Below are 19,413 nucleotides of genomic sequence, written 5' to 3' on the forward strand. Positions count from 1 at the left end.
AAAGTGGGAGGAGGTAGTGTCTAATGTAGATAAATCTATGTACTTATTCTTTTAAAAGTAGTGAATTGACTCTTACTTGTAGAATTTCTAGTAGATTTTGTAAGTGGTTTTTTCCGTACATAATGTGTCTAATGTATGAATGGATATTTATTCTAATTCCTCACCATCACATTCCAATAAAAGATTTTCATAATTGTGAAAAAAAAAAATAGCTTTAAAAATCACTTATGAAAAGAAAATATTTTTAGACTTAAAAATCGACTCTTCCAATTCACCAACCTTATAGGTAGTTTTACACATCAAATAAGAACTTTCAAATCCTAGTTGTGGTTTATTCATTATAGTGATTCAAGTGTAAACTCATAACAATTATTTGCCACCCCAAGGGCTGATCCCTGGTTGATGTTTTCATGAAAGACCAGAAAATAGTAAGAAATTCTTACAAACTGGGAAGATGAAATGCTTTCAATTTCAAAATACCCCATATTCAACTTTGTGACAACAAAAGAAGCTCAAGGAAACAAGCTCATTCTCCACGAGCTCATAGAAAATCTGGTCATCCACCACTGATTAACATTTTAACCTCATGCCAAAGCAGAGCAATGATAACTATAACATAGGTTCTGAACCTCTTTCAGCAATTTAAGAACTATAATGGGCACTTGGATTTGGTATGAGAGGCTGAAATAAATTGATAGAAACACTTTTGACAGATACATATAGGCATTACAAATAATATTGTACCAGTTATCACTAAATAATAAATAGATACATACAGGTAATAATGTGAGAAGGAAGGCCCGATCCGAAACAAGGAGTTCGTTCCCACATGATGTATATAGACCGGTCCCAAAACCCATGTTCATCAAAAAGAATACCTAAGGATTGAGACTAGTTTCATCATCCACTGCAACAGGCCGTTTGGGGTCGAAATTGAAGTTCCCAAAACAAGAACATTCCATCTGCCTCAGTTTCAATAGCCCATATAACAAAATGCCACAGCCAAAGCCCAATGCAGCACTAGATCCAGTCATTGAAACAGCAGCACAAACCAACATCACAAATGACTCTTCCTTGGTGTTCATGTCCCTTGAAGCCATTGCTAACTCAATCCCAGCAAACAGCAAAAGCACCCCAAGAATCCCAATTGGAAACTGCCCCAATATCCTTACAAAAGAATTCCCAAATACCAGCCCAATCAGCAACTTTCCAAGCCCCAAAAACACCACTGATGCGCCACTCCTCCCACCGAACCGGTACTGCCCTGCCAGTCCTCCGGCACCGTGGCAAACTGGCATTGCTCCAAACCAGCACCCCACCAAATTCATGACCCCAACGCTGACAGAAACCGAAGTCACAGACACTTCCCGGTCTGGGAACAAATCAGCTGACAGTTTACACACAGCAATCACTGAATTCAGAATTGATAAAGGGATCTGCGGAATTGCACCGCGGAAGAACCCAATTTTCCAATCTTCCCACGTAATTCTTAGGAGATGGATTCTAGATGGACCAAATCGAAGATCCTTCACAATCGAAGGGTCTCGAATAAAGCAAAGCACCAAACCCAGTATAAAAACAATTAAAGCAGCTGGAATTGACGACATAATCCGCAATCTCCGTCGCACACGGCGGCGAGAGCGATTCACAGAATTATTTTCTTCTTCATGAACACCCAAGGGGATAGCTTCATCGCCAAAATCACCAGAGCCAGTGACCAAGACCAAGAACAGAATAGCGAAAAGGGCAAGTGCGATTCCGTCGAGGCCGAGCCAATTTCTAGGCGGACCGGATTTTCCGGCGGAAAAGTCCTGGTTGTAACGGATGTATTTGATGGCGGAGAAGGCGAAGGCGAGGCCCTGGGAGAGCTGGACGCCGCGGACGACGGGGAGGGGGATGAAGCGGTAGAGGAGGGACATGAGGCCAGTGGCGCCGAGGATGAAGAGGGTGGCGGCAGTGGAGAGACCCGCGGCAGCGATTTGGGGGAGAGAGAGGAGGGGGTCGGAGATGGCGACGGCAGCGATGGACTTCATGGGCTGGACAGGCATTGGAATGCCGAAGAGAAAGCCGGTGGAGATGTTGTAGAGAGCCGTGAAGATGAGGGTTGTGGAGAGGTCCAGGTGGTTGACCAGTGTGAGAGCTAGGACGATGGGTATGTAGGTGCCCAGGTCGCCCACAGAGCCCCCGAGCTCGGCGGAGAGAGTGGTTTTGAGGCGGAGGGAGCTGAACCACCGCCGGCTGGGGCGGAGGAGAGGGGTGGTGGTGGTGGAAGGTGTGTCGTTGGCCATGAAGGCAGTGCAGTGTAGCAAAGGACTGAGTTTGTGAATTCAGTTTCGCGGTAAGAGAGAGAGATATAGAGAGAGAGAGAGAGAGAGAGGCCCAGCCAAAATGACCTTTCGGCGAGGGATGAGTTAAATGGCTCATACCATCCTTTTCACTAAAATTATCGTCCAAAAATTGGACTATGACTGGAATACTTTTCCTTTTTTTTTTTTTTTTTCCTTCTTTTTGAAGAAAATTTATATATATATATAAATTAATTGTTACGCAAAAACGAAACAAACAAAGTAAAAATAATTTAATTTGGATAAAAATTTACTCCAAAATAAATTAATAAAATTCCAAAATTAAAATCAAAACTCAAATTTAATTTTAAAAAAATCAAAATTCATTTACTTCTTAAAGAAATTAAATTTTTATAAATTCCTTTTTTAGCATAATTATCCGTTCCTTTTCCATGTTTCTTTCATATATATTACTCAAAAATTAAAAATGTAAAATAAATATATTTCATTTATCATAACTTTATTTTTTATATATAACTTATTATTTAAAATAAAAAATTATTATAGAATTAAATTTTTTAGTTTAAAAATAATTAAAAAATCATTTATAAAATATATTACAAAATAATAATATTATATGTATTGTTTAATATATTAAAATTATTTTTACATGATGAATAACATAATATAATTTTTTATTTTATAAAATTTAAATATTTTAATCATAAATACTATTAAACATAAGAAAATTTTTATATATCATTTTTAAATAGAAAATATTGAAATTCAATATAATTTTTATTTTAAAAAAATTAATATATATTATAATTATTTTAAAAATTAAATATAAACTTAACATAATATTTCTTATTAGATATGTTAATTTAGTTAGATTTAATATTCAATAATATCATATTTTATTCGAAATAACATTCTAACATATATATATATTTCATATTATAAGAAAAATTAGAAAAATGACAAAAATAAAAATAAAAATAAGATTAAATTCTAATATTTTTCTCCCATCTTGGCCCATTTTTTTTTTTTTCCATCATGTAAAAGATAAAAATAAAAATAAAAAAGAAATTAAAATCTTAAATAATTTTTAGATATACTTCAAACGAGGATGTTTGTAAAATAAAGAGGGGAAAGGACTAATGCGCCTCCTTATATACGGTAAAGTGCTCTCACAATCTACATTATCTCCATGTTTTATTTTTTTATTTTTTTATTTTTTTAAAAAGGGACACAAGTTTTATTTTTTTTATTTTTTTAAAAAGGAAATATAAAAGTCTGGATAGAGTTTCAATATTCATTCTATTATTTTATTTCTCCTATAAAACTTGAATAATCTCTGCGGGCTGAGGTTGGGCTTTAACACAAAGCCCAAAAACTTGTTATTCCACAAATTGCAATGATCCAATGGGCCTTGATCAGGGCCACTAGGGCCAATTTGTTGAGTGGGCCCATGGGGATAAAATGGTTGAAAAGAGTGTACTAAATAAGTGTAATAGAACCACAGTAGCTGTGGTTTTACCACGAAAACATATTTCAAATAATTTTTTATTTTCATTTTAAAAGATTAATTTTGATAGTTTTTATTTTTTTTAAATAAATGATAAAACTAAAAAAATAATAATATATACTCCACAAATAAATAAAACTATAAAAAATCAGAAAATCCTAGTATGCAAATATTCAATTATTCTTTATATTAAAAATTGAATAATTTGTCATGCCTAAGAAGCTATAAAATTTTATTTTACTAAAAATAAAAGATAAGAAATATGTTTATTGTCATATTTAAATTCTCAAAGCTAACAAATTCTTTTCCTATTTCCAAAAAGGGAAATAAAAAATTCAGACTCCCTTTTAATTTTCAATAACTATAACATCTAATTATTTAAGAGTAAAATAGTAATTTTATATTATTTTATATTATCTCATTAAATGAATCAGAAAATCATCTACTTATGATAAATTGAAATCTCACTTGTAAGTACGATTAATTTCTATTAAAATTATTTTTTATTTCATTTTTACCTTTATAAAAAATGTCCAACGAGAATGAGGGAGAAAAAAAAAAAAGAGAAATTCATTCTACTCCCCATTGCCACCTCCAAACACACCATAAAGGAATCCCTCAAACTACTATGAAAGGAACTATTTTATTGGCCAAATTTAGAAAGGATAAAATATGCCACGTAGACATAAAGGACATGGGTAAGTCCAGCTAATAAAATTTATTAATTTTAATTGAAAAAAAAAAAGATAAATGAGTGACAACCAAATTTGAGCAATGTCTATATTAATAACCAAATTTTGTTTTCCGGTAATAAATTTATGAAATTTATTATTATAATTTCATAAAATATAATTTCTTATTTGACTTCTCTTTCAATTTTATTTTCCTCTTCTAATTCCAAATATTAATTTTTATTCATTATTATTTTATTGTCTATTTTTTTATATAAAAAAAATGATATTTTGAATATTTAATTACATCTGTCAATAATTTTTTTGTTCCATCAATTTCCCTTTTCATATTGAAAAATACTTTTTCAATTATTTTAAATTTTTAATTAGGTATTAAAAACAGAGGGTCCTGTTCTAGTGTAGTGCCAGTCTTTGGTGGGGCATAAATGATCTAGCCGTTACGGTATCGACCGTTTGTCCGTGCGGCAACCAAAATTTGAAATGTCAGACTCTTCATACTTTTTAAATAACTTGACTGTTACATTCTTCTTCAACAAATCACCTTCTCCATTTCTCGTACTCTTCTTTTCCACACCAGAGTGAGGTCTCACCAACAACAACGGCCATGGATTTTGCATTCTCAAAAGAAGAGGTGGCTATTGACGAGGGCCTCGGGAACCCGAAGCTCTGTCGAAATCCCGGTCCAGGTCTATACAGCCATGGCCCTCCTTTCACCTCCACACCCCATATTCTGCAGCAACATGAGGTAAGAGAATTACACTCCTTGAATCTGTTGGGATGTTCAGTTAAAGTAGTCAAAGTTGTTAGAATTTCATTCTGTTAATAGTTCCTATTTTTTGGGACATGTTGGTAGGATTTGACTATTTCCTTAGCCATTTACCACGTTCTTACGTGGGCTGTTTGTTTCCTTTTTAATCTCTTTTGTAAGGCTTATATAAGCCCATAGCTTGTTTTGAATTGAATAAGACTCATTCTCATATTGTGAGTTAATTGCATTATGTCTACAGTTTACAACAATCTGGTATCAGAGCCCCATCACGAGGCCTGATTGTGAGAGAAAAGAAACCGCAGTTTCTTGTAGAGAGAAAGAGTGAAAAGAGACTAAGATAAGAGAAAGAGTGATCAAAGTATGGCAGCTGAAAGTAGTAACTTTGTTCAACCTGCAATTCCTAAGTTCGATGGCCATTATGATCATTGGTCTATGCTTATGGAAAATTTTCTTCGTTCAAAGGAGTATTGGAGCCTGGTCGAGAATGGAATCCCTGCTGCAGCAGAAGGAATAGAGCCTACTGAAGCTCAACAGAAGGCAATTGCAGATCACAAGTTGAAAGACTTGAAGGTCAAGAATTATCTGTTCCAAGCCATAGATCGAAACATTATGGAGACCATTCTCAATAAAGAGACTGGTAAGCATATTTGGGACTCTATGAAGCAGAAGTACCAAGGTTCCACAAGAGTCAAAAGGGCACAACTTCAAGCACTTCGAAGGGAGTTCGAGGTTCTGCAAATGAAAGAGGGTGAAAGTGTTGATGAGTATTTTGCTCGAACACTCACCATAGCAAACAAGATGAAGATTCATGGTGAAAGCATGAAGCAAGTAGTGATCATTGAAAAGATCCTGAGATCAATGACTTCAAGGTTTGACTATGTTGTGTGTTCAGTTGAAGAGTCTAATGATTTAGACACTTTAACCATTGATGAGTTGCAGAGTAGCTTGTTGGTTCATGAGCAGAGGATGAATGGGCATGGAAGAGATGAGCAGGCATTGAAGGTGACCTATAATGATCAAGTTGCTAGAAGAGGAGGTCGTGGTCGTGGAGCTTTTCGAGGAAGGGGCAGGCAAGCATTCAACAAAGCTATAGTTGAGTGCTACAAGTGTCATCAATTAGGGCACTTTCAATATGAGTGTCCTAAATGGGAGAAGGGAACACATTATGCAGAACTTGATGAGAAAAATGAGATGTTATTGATGTCGTATGTGGAGCTTAACCAATCAAGGAAAGAAGATGTTTGGTTTCTTGACTCGGGGTGCAGCAATCATATGTGTGGAAATAAGCTGTGGTTCTCGGATCTTGATGAGGAATTCCGGCAATCTGTAAAGCTCGGGAACAATTCCAAGATGACTGTATTGGGAAAGGGGAACATTAGAATGCAAGTTGCTGGAGTTACTCAGGTAATTACAGATGTTTTCTATATTCCTGAGTTGAGAAACAATTTGCTAAGTGTTGGACAATTGCAAGAGAAAGGAGTGGCTATTCTGATCCAACATGGAGAATGCAGAGTCTATCATCCTGAGAAAGGGCTCATTATGCAAACATCAATGTTTGCAAATAGGATGTTCATACTGCCCGTAAGAGTTATGCCAAAAGCTCCCACTTGTTTTCAAATAACTCTTGAAGACAATACACACCTCTGGCATTGTAGATATGGGCACCTAAGCTTTAAGGGTCTCAGAACATTGCAGTATAAGGAGATGGTGAGAGGGTTACCACAACTGAAAGCATCATCTAAAGTATGCATTGATTGCATGGTGGGAAAGCAACACAGGGACGCAATTCCAAAAAGGAGCTTGTGGAGAGCATCACAGAGGTTACAGTTGGTACATGCTGACATTTGTGGACCCATCAAACTTGTCTCCAACAGTAAAAAGAGGTACCTTATTAGCTTTATTGATGATTATAGTCATAAGGTATGGATATATTTTCTTACGGAGAAGTCTGAAGCTTTTACTACCTTCAAGAATTACAAAAATCTTGTTGAGAAAGAGACAAGAGCTTTTATTTGTTGTTTGCGCACAGATAGGGGTGGAGAGTTCACATCTCTCGAATTCAATGCCTTCTGCAAAACTAATGGTATTAGTAGGCAACTCACTGCAGCCTATACTCCTCAACAAAACGGAGTAGCTGAGCGCAAGAACAGGACAATCATGAACATGGTTAGAAGCATGTTATCGGAGAAGCAAGTCCCAAAGAATTTCTGGCCAGAAGCAGTGAACTAGACAGCTCATGTGCTCAATAGAAGTCCTACATTGGCAGTAAAAGGCGTGACCCCTGAAGAGGCTTGGAGTGGTGTTAAACCCAATGTTGATTATTTTCAGGTTTTTGGATGCATTGGCCATGTTCATGTGCCAGATAACAAGAGAAAGAAGTTAGATGATAAGAGCTTTCAATGTGTGTTGCTAGGGGTGAGTGAAGAGTCTAAAGCATATAGACTTTATGATCCAGTGTCCAAGAAGATAGTTGTAAGCAGAGATGTTGTTTTCGAAGAAGATAAGTGCTGGAATTGGGGGAGGAGTAATGAAGAAGTAAGACTTGATGTGCTTGAATGGGGAGATAGCAATGAAGAAGGGAGTGAAGATGAACAAGGTGAAGATGACGCTGAATAGGGGGTGGCAATAGAAGGAAGAGAAAGAGAGGACAATTTGTCTTCGAGTGAGTCACTTGGTTCTTTGAGTGAGTCACTTGGTGAAAATTCAGGAGTATCTGGAGAAAGCTCACAACAAGGGAGGAACAAAAGAGTACCATTCTGGATGGAAGATTATGTGAGTGGGGGAGAATTTTCAGAAGGCGATGTTGAGCACAACTTGGTCCTATTTACCTCAACTGCAGATCCAACTACTTTTGAAGAAGCTGTTCAAAGTTCCAAGTGGAGAGCTGCAATGGACTTGGAAATAGAAGCAATAGAAAGGAATGAGACTTGGGAGCTGACGGACTTGCCTGAAGGAGTGAAGAAGATTGGAGTAAAGTGGGTTTTCAAAACCAAACTCAATGAAAATGGCAAGGTTGACAAGTGTAAAGCTCGGTTGGTGGCAAAAGGGTATGCACAACAACATGGCATAGACTATACTGAGGTGTTTGCTCCTGTGGCCAGGTGGGATACAATTAGAATGGTGATTGCTTTAGCAGCTCGAAATGGTTGGAGTGTGTACCAGCTTGATGTCAAAAGTGCTTTCTTACATGGTGAGCTAAATGAAGTAGTGTTTATTGAGCAACCACAGGGCTATGAGAAGAAAGGTGAAGAGCATAAGGTGTACAAACTAAAGAAGGCATTGTATGGGCTTAAACAAGCTCCTCGTGCATGGTATAGTCGAATTGAAGCATACTTTATCAAGGAAGGGTTTAAGAGATGCAGTTGTGATCACACATTGTTCATCAAAACAGGAAATGGAGGTAAAATTCTGATTGTTAGCTTATATGTTGATGATCTAATTTTTACTGGTAAAATGATGAGAGTATGTTTGTTAAATTCAAGAATTCTATGAAACTTGAATTTGATATGACTGATTTGGGAAAGATGAAGTATTTTCTGGGTATGGAGGTTTTACAAAATTCTGAGGGTATTTATATTAGTCAGAAGAAGTATGCAAAAGAAGTGTTGGAGAGGTTTGGGATGGAGAAAAGTAATAGTGTGAAGAATCCCATTGTTCCTGGAGATAGATTAACGAAGAATGAAGGCGGAGTTAAGGTGGATGCTACTAAGTACAAACAATTAGTTGGAAGTCTTATGTATTCGACTGCTACAAGACTAGATTTGATGTATGTGGTGTGTCTTATTAGCATGTTCATGGCAAGTCCAACTGAGATGCATCTGCAAGCTGCGAAAAGGGTGTTAAGGTACTTGAAAGGTACTTGAAAGGTACTGTAGATTTGGGAGTTTTTTATCAGAAGGAGGGTAATGGTGAACTAATGGCATATATAGACAGTGACTATGCAGGGGATGTGGATGATAGGAAAAGTACTTTTGGCTATGTGTTTTTGCTCAGTGAAGGAGTTGTGGCATGGTCTTCTAAAAAGCAGCCTGTGGTTACTTTGTCTACTACTGAAGCAGAGTTTGTGGCAGCTGCTTCTTGTGCTTGTCAAGGAGTATGGATGAAGAGAGTACTGGAGAAGCTTGGTCATTCTCAAGGAAAGTGCACTACCGTGTTATGTGACAATAATTCTACTATAAAGTTGTCCAAAAATCCAATAATGCATGGACGCAGCAAGCACATTGATGTAAGGTTTCATTTCTTGCATGATTTGACTAGAGAGGGAGTTGTTGAGTTAAAGCACTGTGGCACACAAGAACAAGTTGCAGATATTATGACAAAACCACTCAAGTTGGATGTGTTTTTAAAGTTGCGTGAGTTACTGGGTGTGAGTGTGGTACCAAGAGTCAACTGAATGCATTATTGCAATCAGTTTAGGGAAGGAATTGTTAGGATGTTCAGTTAAAGTAGTCAAAGTTGTTAGAATTTCATTCTGTTAATAGTTCCTATTTTTTGGGACATGTTGGTAGGATTTGACTATTTCCTTAGCCATTTACTACGTTCTTACGTGGGCTGTTTGTTTCCTTTTTAATCTCTTTTGTAAGGCTTATATAAGCCCATAGCTTGTTTTGAATTGAATAAGACTCATTCTCATATTGTGAGTTAATTGCATTATGTCTACAGTTTACAACAGAATCTCTCTGTATGGTTGATGAGAAACCTAAGGAAAATGGAGGAAAATTCTTAATTTGGGTATTTATGTTGTTTGGGTTTGGAGAAAAAAGACACGTCAACTCATATAGCTAAAATCTAAGTTGTTTACCTTATTCTTGGATCAGTGGTAGCGAGATTCATGATTTTAATTTCCATTTTGTCTTCATTTTCCCCGTAATCAAATGGAGAATTTTGGGTTTTCTTTTTCTTTGGTTGTGTTGTTGAAGTTGGCTAAATTGAATAATTGATCATATGTTCTTCTGGAAATGAGTTCTTCTTGAAGTATTGTTCTTGTGGGCTTTGTGTAAAATTCCACCTACTCTTTGGTTGTATCTGCAATTTTCCATTTGAGTTCTTTTGCTCAGATTTAATGAATTTTTTTCGTTGGTATGTTGATTAGTGTGAAATTTTCTGTTTGCAGGCTCTCAGTGCAAGGGAATTGGATCATATATTCCCAATTATAGACCCCAAAGCAAAACCAACCACCAATCACAAGGTTATGGTTAATTCTTCCAACTCATCCCATATGGAAGGGTTCTCTATTGATAGACCTCCATTCTTTTTCAGAAATGATTACTTTTATTAGAAAAATAGGATGACATGGTTTTTAAAATCCATTGATCTTTGGGATGTGATCGAAGATGGTCCCCATATGCCAACTAAAATTGAGAATGGAGTTGTTGTATCTAAACCTAAGCAAGAGTGGGATGAGGTTGACAGAAAGAAAGTTCAATCAAATGCGAAAGTTATCCACTATTTATATTGTGCACTTGATAGAAATGAATATAACCATATTTGTCAATGTAAATCAGCTAAGGATATTTGGAGACTGTTAGAAATAATTCATGAAGGGAACAATAAAGTTAAAGAATCCAAAATTAATATTCTTATGCATAGTTATGAGTTATTTTTTATGAAAGATGATGAATCTATTATTGAGATGTTTACTAGGTTCACCAACATCATCAATGAGCTCCAGGCCTTGGGAAAAGTCTACACAGAATATGAGAAGGTGATGAAGATTCTAAGATCCCTTCCTAAGAAATGGGAAATCAAAGTGATAGTTATCCAAGAAGCTAAAGATCTCACAAAACTTCCTTTAGAGGATTTGATTGGATCCTTGATGGCATACGAAATCACCATGAAGAGTCGTCCAAAAGAGGAAGACATGAAAAAGAAAAGTATTATTTTTAAAGCCTCCATCATTGATAAAGAAGAAGAAGAAGAAGCTAGTGAAGAAGATGAGGACCTTGCACTCATCATAAGAAAATTCAAGAAGTTCATCAAGTTTGAGAAAAACAAAGAAAAGAAATTTTATCCAAGGAAAGATTCTCAAAAGAAAGAATTCTCAAATGTAGAAAAAGGAAGAAATACTTGATAATGAAGACACATGTTTCAGGGCAATTGAAGAAGATGATGAGATAAATTCTAACTCAAACCATAGAAAGTTACAAGAAGATTTTGAAGAACTTTATGTTGATATTGAAAAACTTAATTTGAAAAATGCATCTTTCAAAAAAAAAAAAAAAAAATCCTATGTCTTGAAAATGAGCCAAATAATTTAGAAGAAAGCTTTGAAAATAATAATGGACAAAAACCCTCAAAATTCTCTTGTGGACAAAAACCCTTTGATAATTCTTACTAGTTTTGTTAAAGAGAAATCTAGTGTTAGTCCACCCACCACTTGCAATTTTTGTAGAAGAGGAGGTTACATTAGTAACACTTGTCCCCTAAGAAAATCTTTGCAAAAGACTACTACTCTTGCATAAATAAAATAAATAAATAAATAAAGTATGAGTTGCAAAGGTGAAGAGCACTAACTACTAAGGACAAAAGAAAATGTGAGTACTTAAATCATCTTAATTTGTTTTGTAGGCTCCTAGAAAAGACAAATGGTTCTTAGATAGTGGTGCTTAAGACACATGATTGGACATAAATTCAACTTTATCTTTCCCACAAAAAAAAAAAGGCGATTTGTGACCTTTGGAGACAATGAAAAAAGATGAATAGACATGGAAATGTTCTATTTGTTTATGGATTAAAGCATAATCTTTTAAGTATTAGTCAACTTTATGATGAAGGTTTTAAAGTAATTTTTGAATCATCTCATTATATTATCAAGGATATAAAAAATAATAAAACTATTTTCATAAGTCATAGATATGAAAATGTTTACACAATTGATATTAAAAAATAAGGGACTATGACAAATGTTTTTCATAATGCATGATGAAAATTGATTCTAGCATAAGATGTTGGGACATGCTAACACGGACCTTATCTCTTAACTCAACAAACATGAATTTGTTTTAAGTCTTTCTAAAATTAATTTTGAAAAAGATAACATTTGTGAAGCATGCCAAATGAGAAAACAAATAAAAAAATTCCTTTAAAAAAAAAAATATTCCTACTTCAAGACCTTTAAAGTTGTAGTATATAGATATTTTTGAACCTTCTAAGACTTCTAGTCTTAAAAGAAATCCTATGCTTATGTGATTGTGGATAACTTCTCTAGATTCACTTGAGTTTTATTTTAACTCTTTAAAATGAAGTTTTTCAAGTATTTTTAAAGTTTTGCAAAAAGATTCAAAATTAGAAAGGTTATATCATTACTTGTATAAGAAATGATCATAGAAGGGAATTTAAAAATTATGACTTTGAAACCTTTTGCAGTGAATGTGAGATTAAGCACAGTTTTTCAGCTCCTAGAATTTTTTAACAAAATAAGGTAGTTGAAAGCAAAAATAGAATTTTGCAAGAAATGATTAAAACCATGCTAAATGAAAATGATTTGTCAAAATATTTTTAGGTGAAAACAACTAATACCGCTTGTTAAACTAAATCATGTTTTATTAAGTTTAGAAGGGCCCTGAACTAATGGCAAGAGCCATTTGTAAGAGACGATCAATAGGGTCAGTTGTGGTGGTTCTCTTTTTTGCTGGTCTTGTTGGCTGATTTTGGGCTCCCCTACCTTGATTCACTCCTTGAAGGTTTTGAGTTCCCCACTTTACTGCTTCTAATCAGTTGTCTTATGAGAAAAATTGGTTGTGAGGTTGCCTAGACGCCATCCTCCAATATAGCATACTTATCAACTCTCTAGAATAAATCATCCATCATAATAGGTGGTTTCTTAGCAATGGACTTGAAGAAAGGGGTCCTTGAGCTTATGCTCTTCTTGAAAATCTAGAGGATTGCATTTATGCTATAAGATTCCACCTCTAATATGGCATGTCCAAACTGCTTCATGAATTCCTACAATGATTCGTTTTTTTAGCATCTTTATGTTTTGCAGCACACGTATATTATGCTTCTATCAAGCTAGTCATAAAATAATGCACAACGAAGACCTTTGAAACATCCTTGAAGGAGTTGATTGGATTCTAAGGCAACCTATGGAACCATGACAATGCTCAACCGTGCAGATTGGCCATGAAAGCTTTGCACAACAACTAGTCATTGCTAATGTCAAGAGTCATCGCCTGTCTATAATGCATTAGGTGGTCAAATTAGTCAATCGTCCCATCATACATGGTAAATTTAGGAACCACAAATCCTCTCGATGGCTCATAGTTAATTATGTGCACACTAAACGATCTACAAAACTTGTCATCTAAGCACTTATTCACTATACCTGATGAGGCCCTTTGCATTAACTCCTTAGGTAGCTACTCAAACCTTGCATTCTGTATGTGACTCGAATGAGCTTCTCTGCGGGGAATGTTAGACCATATACCTAAGGCGGCAATAGTATGGTGACCCAACACATACCCTCATGGGCACTTTTCTTTGGTAATGTCAATGGCTTCGTTTAATTGATTCTTGCTAATTAGTCACTTCATAAGGGACCTTTGTGCCATGAGCGACAAAGAGGAACTATTGGTTAATTACTCATCGTCCACCTACAATGAAGGTTCTCTTTATATTGGTAGGACTCCCGTCACTTTGCTTTGCAAATCCCTAGATTGTCCTGTTAGTTGAGCGATGACTTATTTTGCTTATGTGGCACCTAGTAGCCATCTACGCCTATAACCCTTCCTTTTCATGCCTCAACTAAACAATGTGCTAAAGCAATAATTGTATACGTTGCTCATACTTCCCCTACATTTTCTCCATTTCCACTTACAAGGTGTTAAATCTTTCATCAATTCCCACAAGATGGGTTACAGACTAAGTATTGGCACCCATTCCAGAGGGCATATTTGCTATTTTGCTACTTCTATAGTAGTGACTTTTGCTTGTTTACCATAGATGATGCCAATTGTTAGTACTTAACCAACAATTTCTTTTTCAGGCAGCTTTTTATACTCATCTACTAGTCAAACCTGCAAAAAATGTGTGTTCGAATGTTTGTCTGAGTAGACCCCTCTAATGCCTAAGTTAGCTTTGGAGAATTTTTAGCAGAGTTTTTATGAGTAAGAGCGTGTACCTTTCCTTTAGTATCTAATGTGTTTTTATAGTGAGTGGTCTATAATGTTGCTTGTGCCTTTATGATTACCATTTACTACAACTTTAATGCATAAGACTTAATTATTAGTTATTAGTAAGAGCGGGCTATTTATGTTGTGTAACAATTATCTATCTTTCACAAAATGCATAACAATCACATTTTTTACTTCATTGCCTAGGTGTACGTCATTTAATTAATGAGTTCTGGTCAAGTACAATGTTGAACTAATGATTCATTCAAATAAGGATATCCAGATGGATGTCAACTTCTAGTGCCCGTAGCAACGATCCATAATTTTAAATCTATTGTCATAATATTAATAAATAAATTGACTATGATAATAATTTGAGAGAAGAGAATAATATCATTAAAAAAATAAAGATATTAACATTTTCCATTAATAATATATATTTTAAATGAATTAGTAATGGATATAAACACTAATATTTTTTATTTTATTAACCATTTTTATGAAAATAAATCCATAAAAGGAGACACTTAAAAAAAGAAAAAAAAAAGTGAGACTTTTGCTCAAATGTTTGTAAAATTCTAGATAGAGCTTCAATATTCATTCTGTTCTCTGCGGGCTCAGGTTGGGCTTCAAATCAAAGCCCAAAAACTAGTTATCCCACAATAAAAATGACAAATCCGGCCCAAAAAATCCAATGGGCCCCTTAATCAGGGCCACCAGGGCCAATTGTTGAGTGGGTCCATGGGAAAAAAATGGTTCAAAAGAGTGTACTTAGTGGAAAAAGGGCCTTCTCTTTTTGTTAAAATGTTCAAACCCCAATCATTAACCAAATCACCTTGTCCTTAGTTTTGAATTTTTGAAGGTCCAACTTTACTCTATATTTTTACCATAATACCCTTCTCCTTTATTTATTTATTTATTTCATTATAAATAAATTTGGTTGTTTGTAATAAATTGTGACATTTATTATAATTTTATAAGTAACATTCTATTTAATTTCCAATTCAATTTTGTTTTTCTCTTTTAATTTCAAATATTAATTTTGATTAATTATTACCTTGTCATATTTTAAATATTTAATAACATCTCTCAATAATTTTTTTTCCATCAATTACCCTTTTCTAATTGAAAAGTACTTTTTCAGTTATTTAAAATTTTTAACTATATATGGTATTAAAAACATTCAGAGGGCAATTGTGTCTTTTCAGGATATCCTATTCTGGTGGAGGTGAGACTTACGTGAGAAAGGATTAATTGCGGTGGGGCATGATATCTAGCCGTTACAGCATCCACCGTTTGCCAATGTGGCAGCCAAAATTTGAAATGTTGGGTCTTTATACTTTTTTAAATAACTTGACCGTTACAGTCTTCTTCAGCAAAATCACCCACTCCATTTATCACAATCTTCTGCACACCAGAGTTCCCAACAACAATGGCCATGGATATTGCATTCTCAGAAGAAGAGGTGGCTATCGACGAGGGCCTTGGGTACCCGAAAGCCTACGCGAAGCTCTGTTGGAATCGCGGTCTTGGTCCATACAGCCACGGCCCTCCTTTCACCTTCACGCCTTATATTCTGCAGCAACATGAGGTAAGTGAATTACACTCCTTGAATCTCTCTGTTTAGTTGCTGAGAAAGCTGAGTAAAAGAAAAGGCAGGAAAATTCTTTATTTGGATTTTTATCTTGTTTGGTTTAAGACAAAATGAGCATGTCAACTCAGAAGGGCTAAAATCTAAATTGTTTACCAAGCATAGTTAAGAGTGGTGGTTTTTAAATTCTTGGATCAGTGGTACTGAGATTCATAATTTTAATTTCCATTTTTTCTCTTCATTTTCCCAGTAATCAAATGGAGAATTTATGGGCTTTCTTTTTCTTTGAGTGTGTTGTTGAAGTTCTGAGAATGAGCTTACAAGGAACTTTTGCAGGCTTAATTGATCATCATATGTTCGTCTGAAAATGAATTCTTCTTGAAGTACAGTTCTTATAGACTAGAGACTTTATTTTGAGCATGGGCTTTCTGTAAAACTCCACCTGCCCTTGGTTGTGTCTGCAATTTTCCATATTCTAATGTTATGGAAAGTGATTTCTGGGAGTCTCTGTTTCTTGTTTACAGATTTGATGTGAATTTCTTTTCTTTGTTATGTTGATGGGCGTCAAATTTTTTGTTGGCAGGCTCTGAGAGCAAGGGAATTGGATCAGATGTTCCCAATTATAGATCCCAAAGCGAAACCAACCACCAAGCCCAAGATTTTTATCAGTCTCCTCTGGAAACAACTCAACCACCTAGGGTAACTGCTTGAATTTTGTTCTGGGTATCTCAAAAAATAATGAAACTTTTTATACTTTAATCAAGAGACATCTAAGTTCTGTTTCTGATTGATATCTTAGGAATGCTGGCTTTGACCCTGCAATATTTCGGGTTGATCCTTATGGCAATGTTCTATATTATCATGCTGATTCGGCCTCCCCGCTAGCCTGGGATATAGATCATTGGTTTCCCTGCTCAAGTAATTGATCAATCACTGGGCATCTGCTTCTCTCTCTGTGCCTTTGTTTCTGTCATAACTTTTGACCATTCCTCGGGAATTGCAGGAGGAGGATTAACTGTCCCCAGCAATTTGAGGATATTGCAGTGGCAAGTGTGCAGAAGGAAGCATAACAAGCTGGAATTTCTAGTTCCATGGTGGGATCTTCAATTAGGCATCTCCATTAACCAGTTCTTATCGATATTTGCTTCTTCTAACTCGGACTTCAGGTCGATATGCTTCACTTCCTTAGGTGTCTAATGCATTTCCATATAGAAACACGGTTGTGATGATTTATCTAGTTTTACAATATTGCAGGCACAGGGCATTTTCATTGCTGTTCTTTGAAGGGGAAAATGAAGAATTAAATGATTCACATACAGTAGAATCGCATACTTTTCCACACCATTTCATTGAATCCAAAGAGCAAGTAGGCCTTGCTCCTGCTGCTGTTGTTTTATCTCGAAGAGAATCCCGGGATCCTTCACCAGCCCTGAAATCCCTGGATTTCAATAGGCAGCCAAGGCCAAACTCCCCTATAGTTGGTTAGTACCCAAAAAATCGTTTTCTTCTTATGATTCTGAGAGCAATTTTGAACTTCACAGTAAAGATCTTTTAATCATTTGATTGTCACAGCTGCCAGGAAAATGAAACATAGTGTCTCCAAAGAAAATGAAAACCCAGACATGGTTACCAACCCCTATCAAGCCATTGTCATGGCCAGAGATTCCCTGAAACAAAGAGAAGAAGCAGCAAAAATGCAAGGAGAAATACAGAAATTGGATGATGAAGTGAACGACTTGAAGCAAAAGAATGAAGAGGAAAAGGTCTTGATTCAAGACTTGGAATACCAGCTCATAAAGCGTAGGAGACGGGCCGAAAAGTGTAGGCGCCTAGCAGAGGCACAATCTTCATATAGGATCATGTTAGAGAAGATGATTCGAGATGCCATGCACCAGTAAGATTAACTACAAGAACCCATTTTCAGTTTGTCTTTTTTTCTTTTTTAAGATTCAAAACTGTCAAATTTATGAATTTTCTGTTGCAGGAGTGTCATCTACAAGGAACAAGTGAGACTGAACCAGGCAGCAACAAATGCTCTCATGGCAAGGCTTGAAGCACAGAAGGCTATTTGTGATGCCTCGGAGAAGGAACTCCACAAAAAATTCAAACAAAGGGATGAGATTGAGTACCAGATAAGACCCGAGTGGGAGCAAGGAAGGAAGAGGTCGAGAATGGATGACAACTTACATGAAGACGGAGACAACAAAACTGTTTTGTGTTTACCAGGAATCAAGCCAAGTAGTGCACTTTCACACAAGGAACTGAGGGTGTTTCTAGAGGAGGAGCAGAAAGCATCTGAGGCTGCCTTGTCTCTGATTGAGGAAAGAAAGCAAGAAGAAATAGAAGAGGAACCTGCAGAAAATGTGAATAGTAGGGAGAAGCCTGAGGAGACACGTCTCTCCATTGTTGCAGTGGAGGATGAAAACACAATTGAGGAGAGGCTTCAGGCATTAGAAATTGGAGAAGGGAAGAACTATAACACCCAATTCCCGGTTCTTCGAGAACCGGAAATAGAGGAGGACGAAGAGTGCAGGAAGCAGCGTGGGAAAGGAAATGTAGAGAAGTGGCTCCAGATGCTGTTAGAGAACACTCAAGAAGAAGGGTTTGGCTCTAACAATGCCCAGGAACATGAAACAAGCAGGACTGATGAAGTAATCAGACAACTAAATCTCAAGTATCCCTACAACCAGACAAAGTTCCCAGAATCAGAGAACAAGCAGCAAAAAATCCGGGGGAGGAAAGATCAATGGAAGGGGAAGGAACCGATTGTTGAGAAGGATGGTAATAGTAATACAGTGTCTGAGAACCTTCCCAACCTACTTCCTTCAGATAAAAGCTACGCAGATGGGGTGGTGGGTAGTATTGGTAAAGGAGTTGGGAGTAGTATGAGCTTTGAAGGGAAGGAAAGAAAGGGGGAGAGAAGCCGAAAGGACAGGGGGCTTGTGAGAAGCGAGAGTGCCAGGACCTTTCGACCAACCCCATCATCTCCATCTGTGATCTTGACCATGAAAAAGGGAGTGGATTGCATAGGGAAGAAGCCCATGGTAACCGGTGATGATGAGGATGAGGAGGATGGAGTCGTTCATAAAAACTTCCTGAAGTCATCCATCAAAACCATCAAGAAGGTGGTGAAGATGTAAAGCAGGAAGATCACAGCTTAGTGTCACACTGTGTGGTTACGAAACATCTAAGTCTGTGACATTAGTCTCTGTTTCCATTGAATCTTCATTTTTTAGTAAGGATGCTGGCAAGTAGCTCCTTCAAGCTTAATAATGGTGTGAAATTTAGGCGTTTATTGTGTTTGACTTTGTGTATAAGACTGATTGTTCTATATATATAATAACAGCTTGTTGTTTGATCAGCTAAATCCAATTTTAGTCTCTTCTCTTGTGTCCTGTTGCATGAATAATGCAGTGACCATCCTAAAGAAGGAATTTC

At 36.1% G+C, this 19,413-nt stretch overlaps 3 protein-coding genes across 3 annotated transcripts; 2 read left to right on the top strand and 1 right to left on the bottom strand.

Annotated features, from left to right (window-relative positions):
• Nucleotides 1–667: 667 nt before the first annotated feature.
• Nucleotides 668–2,376, bottom strand: LOC100241221 (molybdate transporter 2). Its single transcript, NM_001402609.1, is given in 1 exon segment — nt 668–2,376. A coding segment is annotated over 1 exon segment (1,410 nt). The 5' UTR covers nt 2,289–2,376; the 3' UTR covers nt 668–878.
• A 2,575-nt stretch (nt 2,377–4,951) lies between these two features.
• On the top strand, nt 4,952–10,724 carry LOC100256639 (uncharacterized). Its single transcript, XM_002285182.4, has 2 exons — nt 4,952–5,250; nt 10,388–10,724. Exons 1-2 carry the CDS (start codon nt 5,110–5,112, stop codon nt 10,550–10,552), a joined length of 306 nt encoding a protein of 101 aa, XP_002285218.1. The 5' UTR covers nt 4,952–5,109; the 3' UTR covers nt 10,553–10,724.
• Nucleotides 10,725–15,732: 5,008 nt separating this feature from the next.
• On the top strand, nt 15,733–19,336 carry LOC100251511 (uncharacterized). Its single transcript, XM_010656422.3, has 7 exons — nt 15,733–15,975; nt 16,559–16,674; nt 16,775–16,893; nt 16,979–17,141; nt 17,230–17,456; nt 17,548–17,869; nt 17,960–19,336. The coding sequence occupies exons 1-7, from the start codon at nt 15,817–15,819 to the stop codon at nt 19,113–19,115; spliced, it is 2,262 nt and encodes a 753-aa protein (XP_010654724.1). The 5' UTR covers nt 15,733–15,816; the 3' UTR covers nt 19,116–19,336.
• The last annotated feature ends 77 nt before the right edge of the window (nt 19,337–19,413 follow it).

Source organism: Vitis vinifera, chromosome 9 (genome assembly GCF_030704535.1).
Source record: "Vitis vinifera cultivar Pinot Noir 40024 chromosome 9, ASM3070453v1".
In the NCBI taxonomy this organism is placed as follows: domain Eukaryota; kingdom Viridiplantae; phylum Streptophyta; class Magnoliopsida; order Vitales; family Vitaceae; genus Vitis; species Vitis vinifera.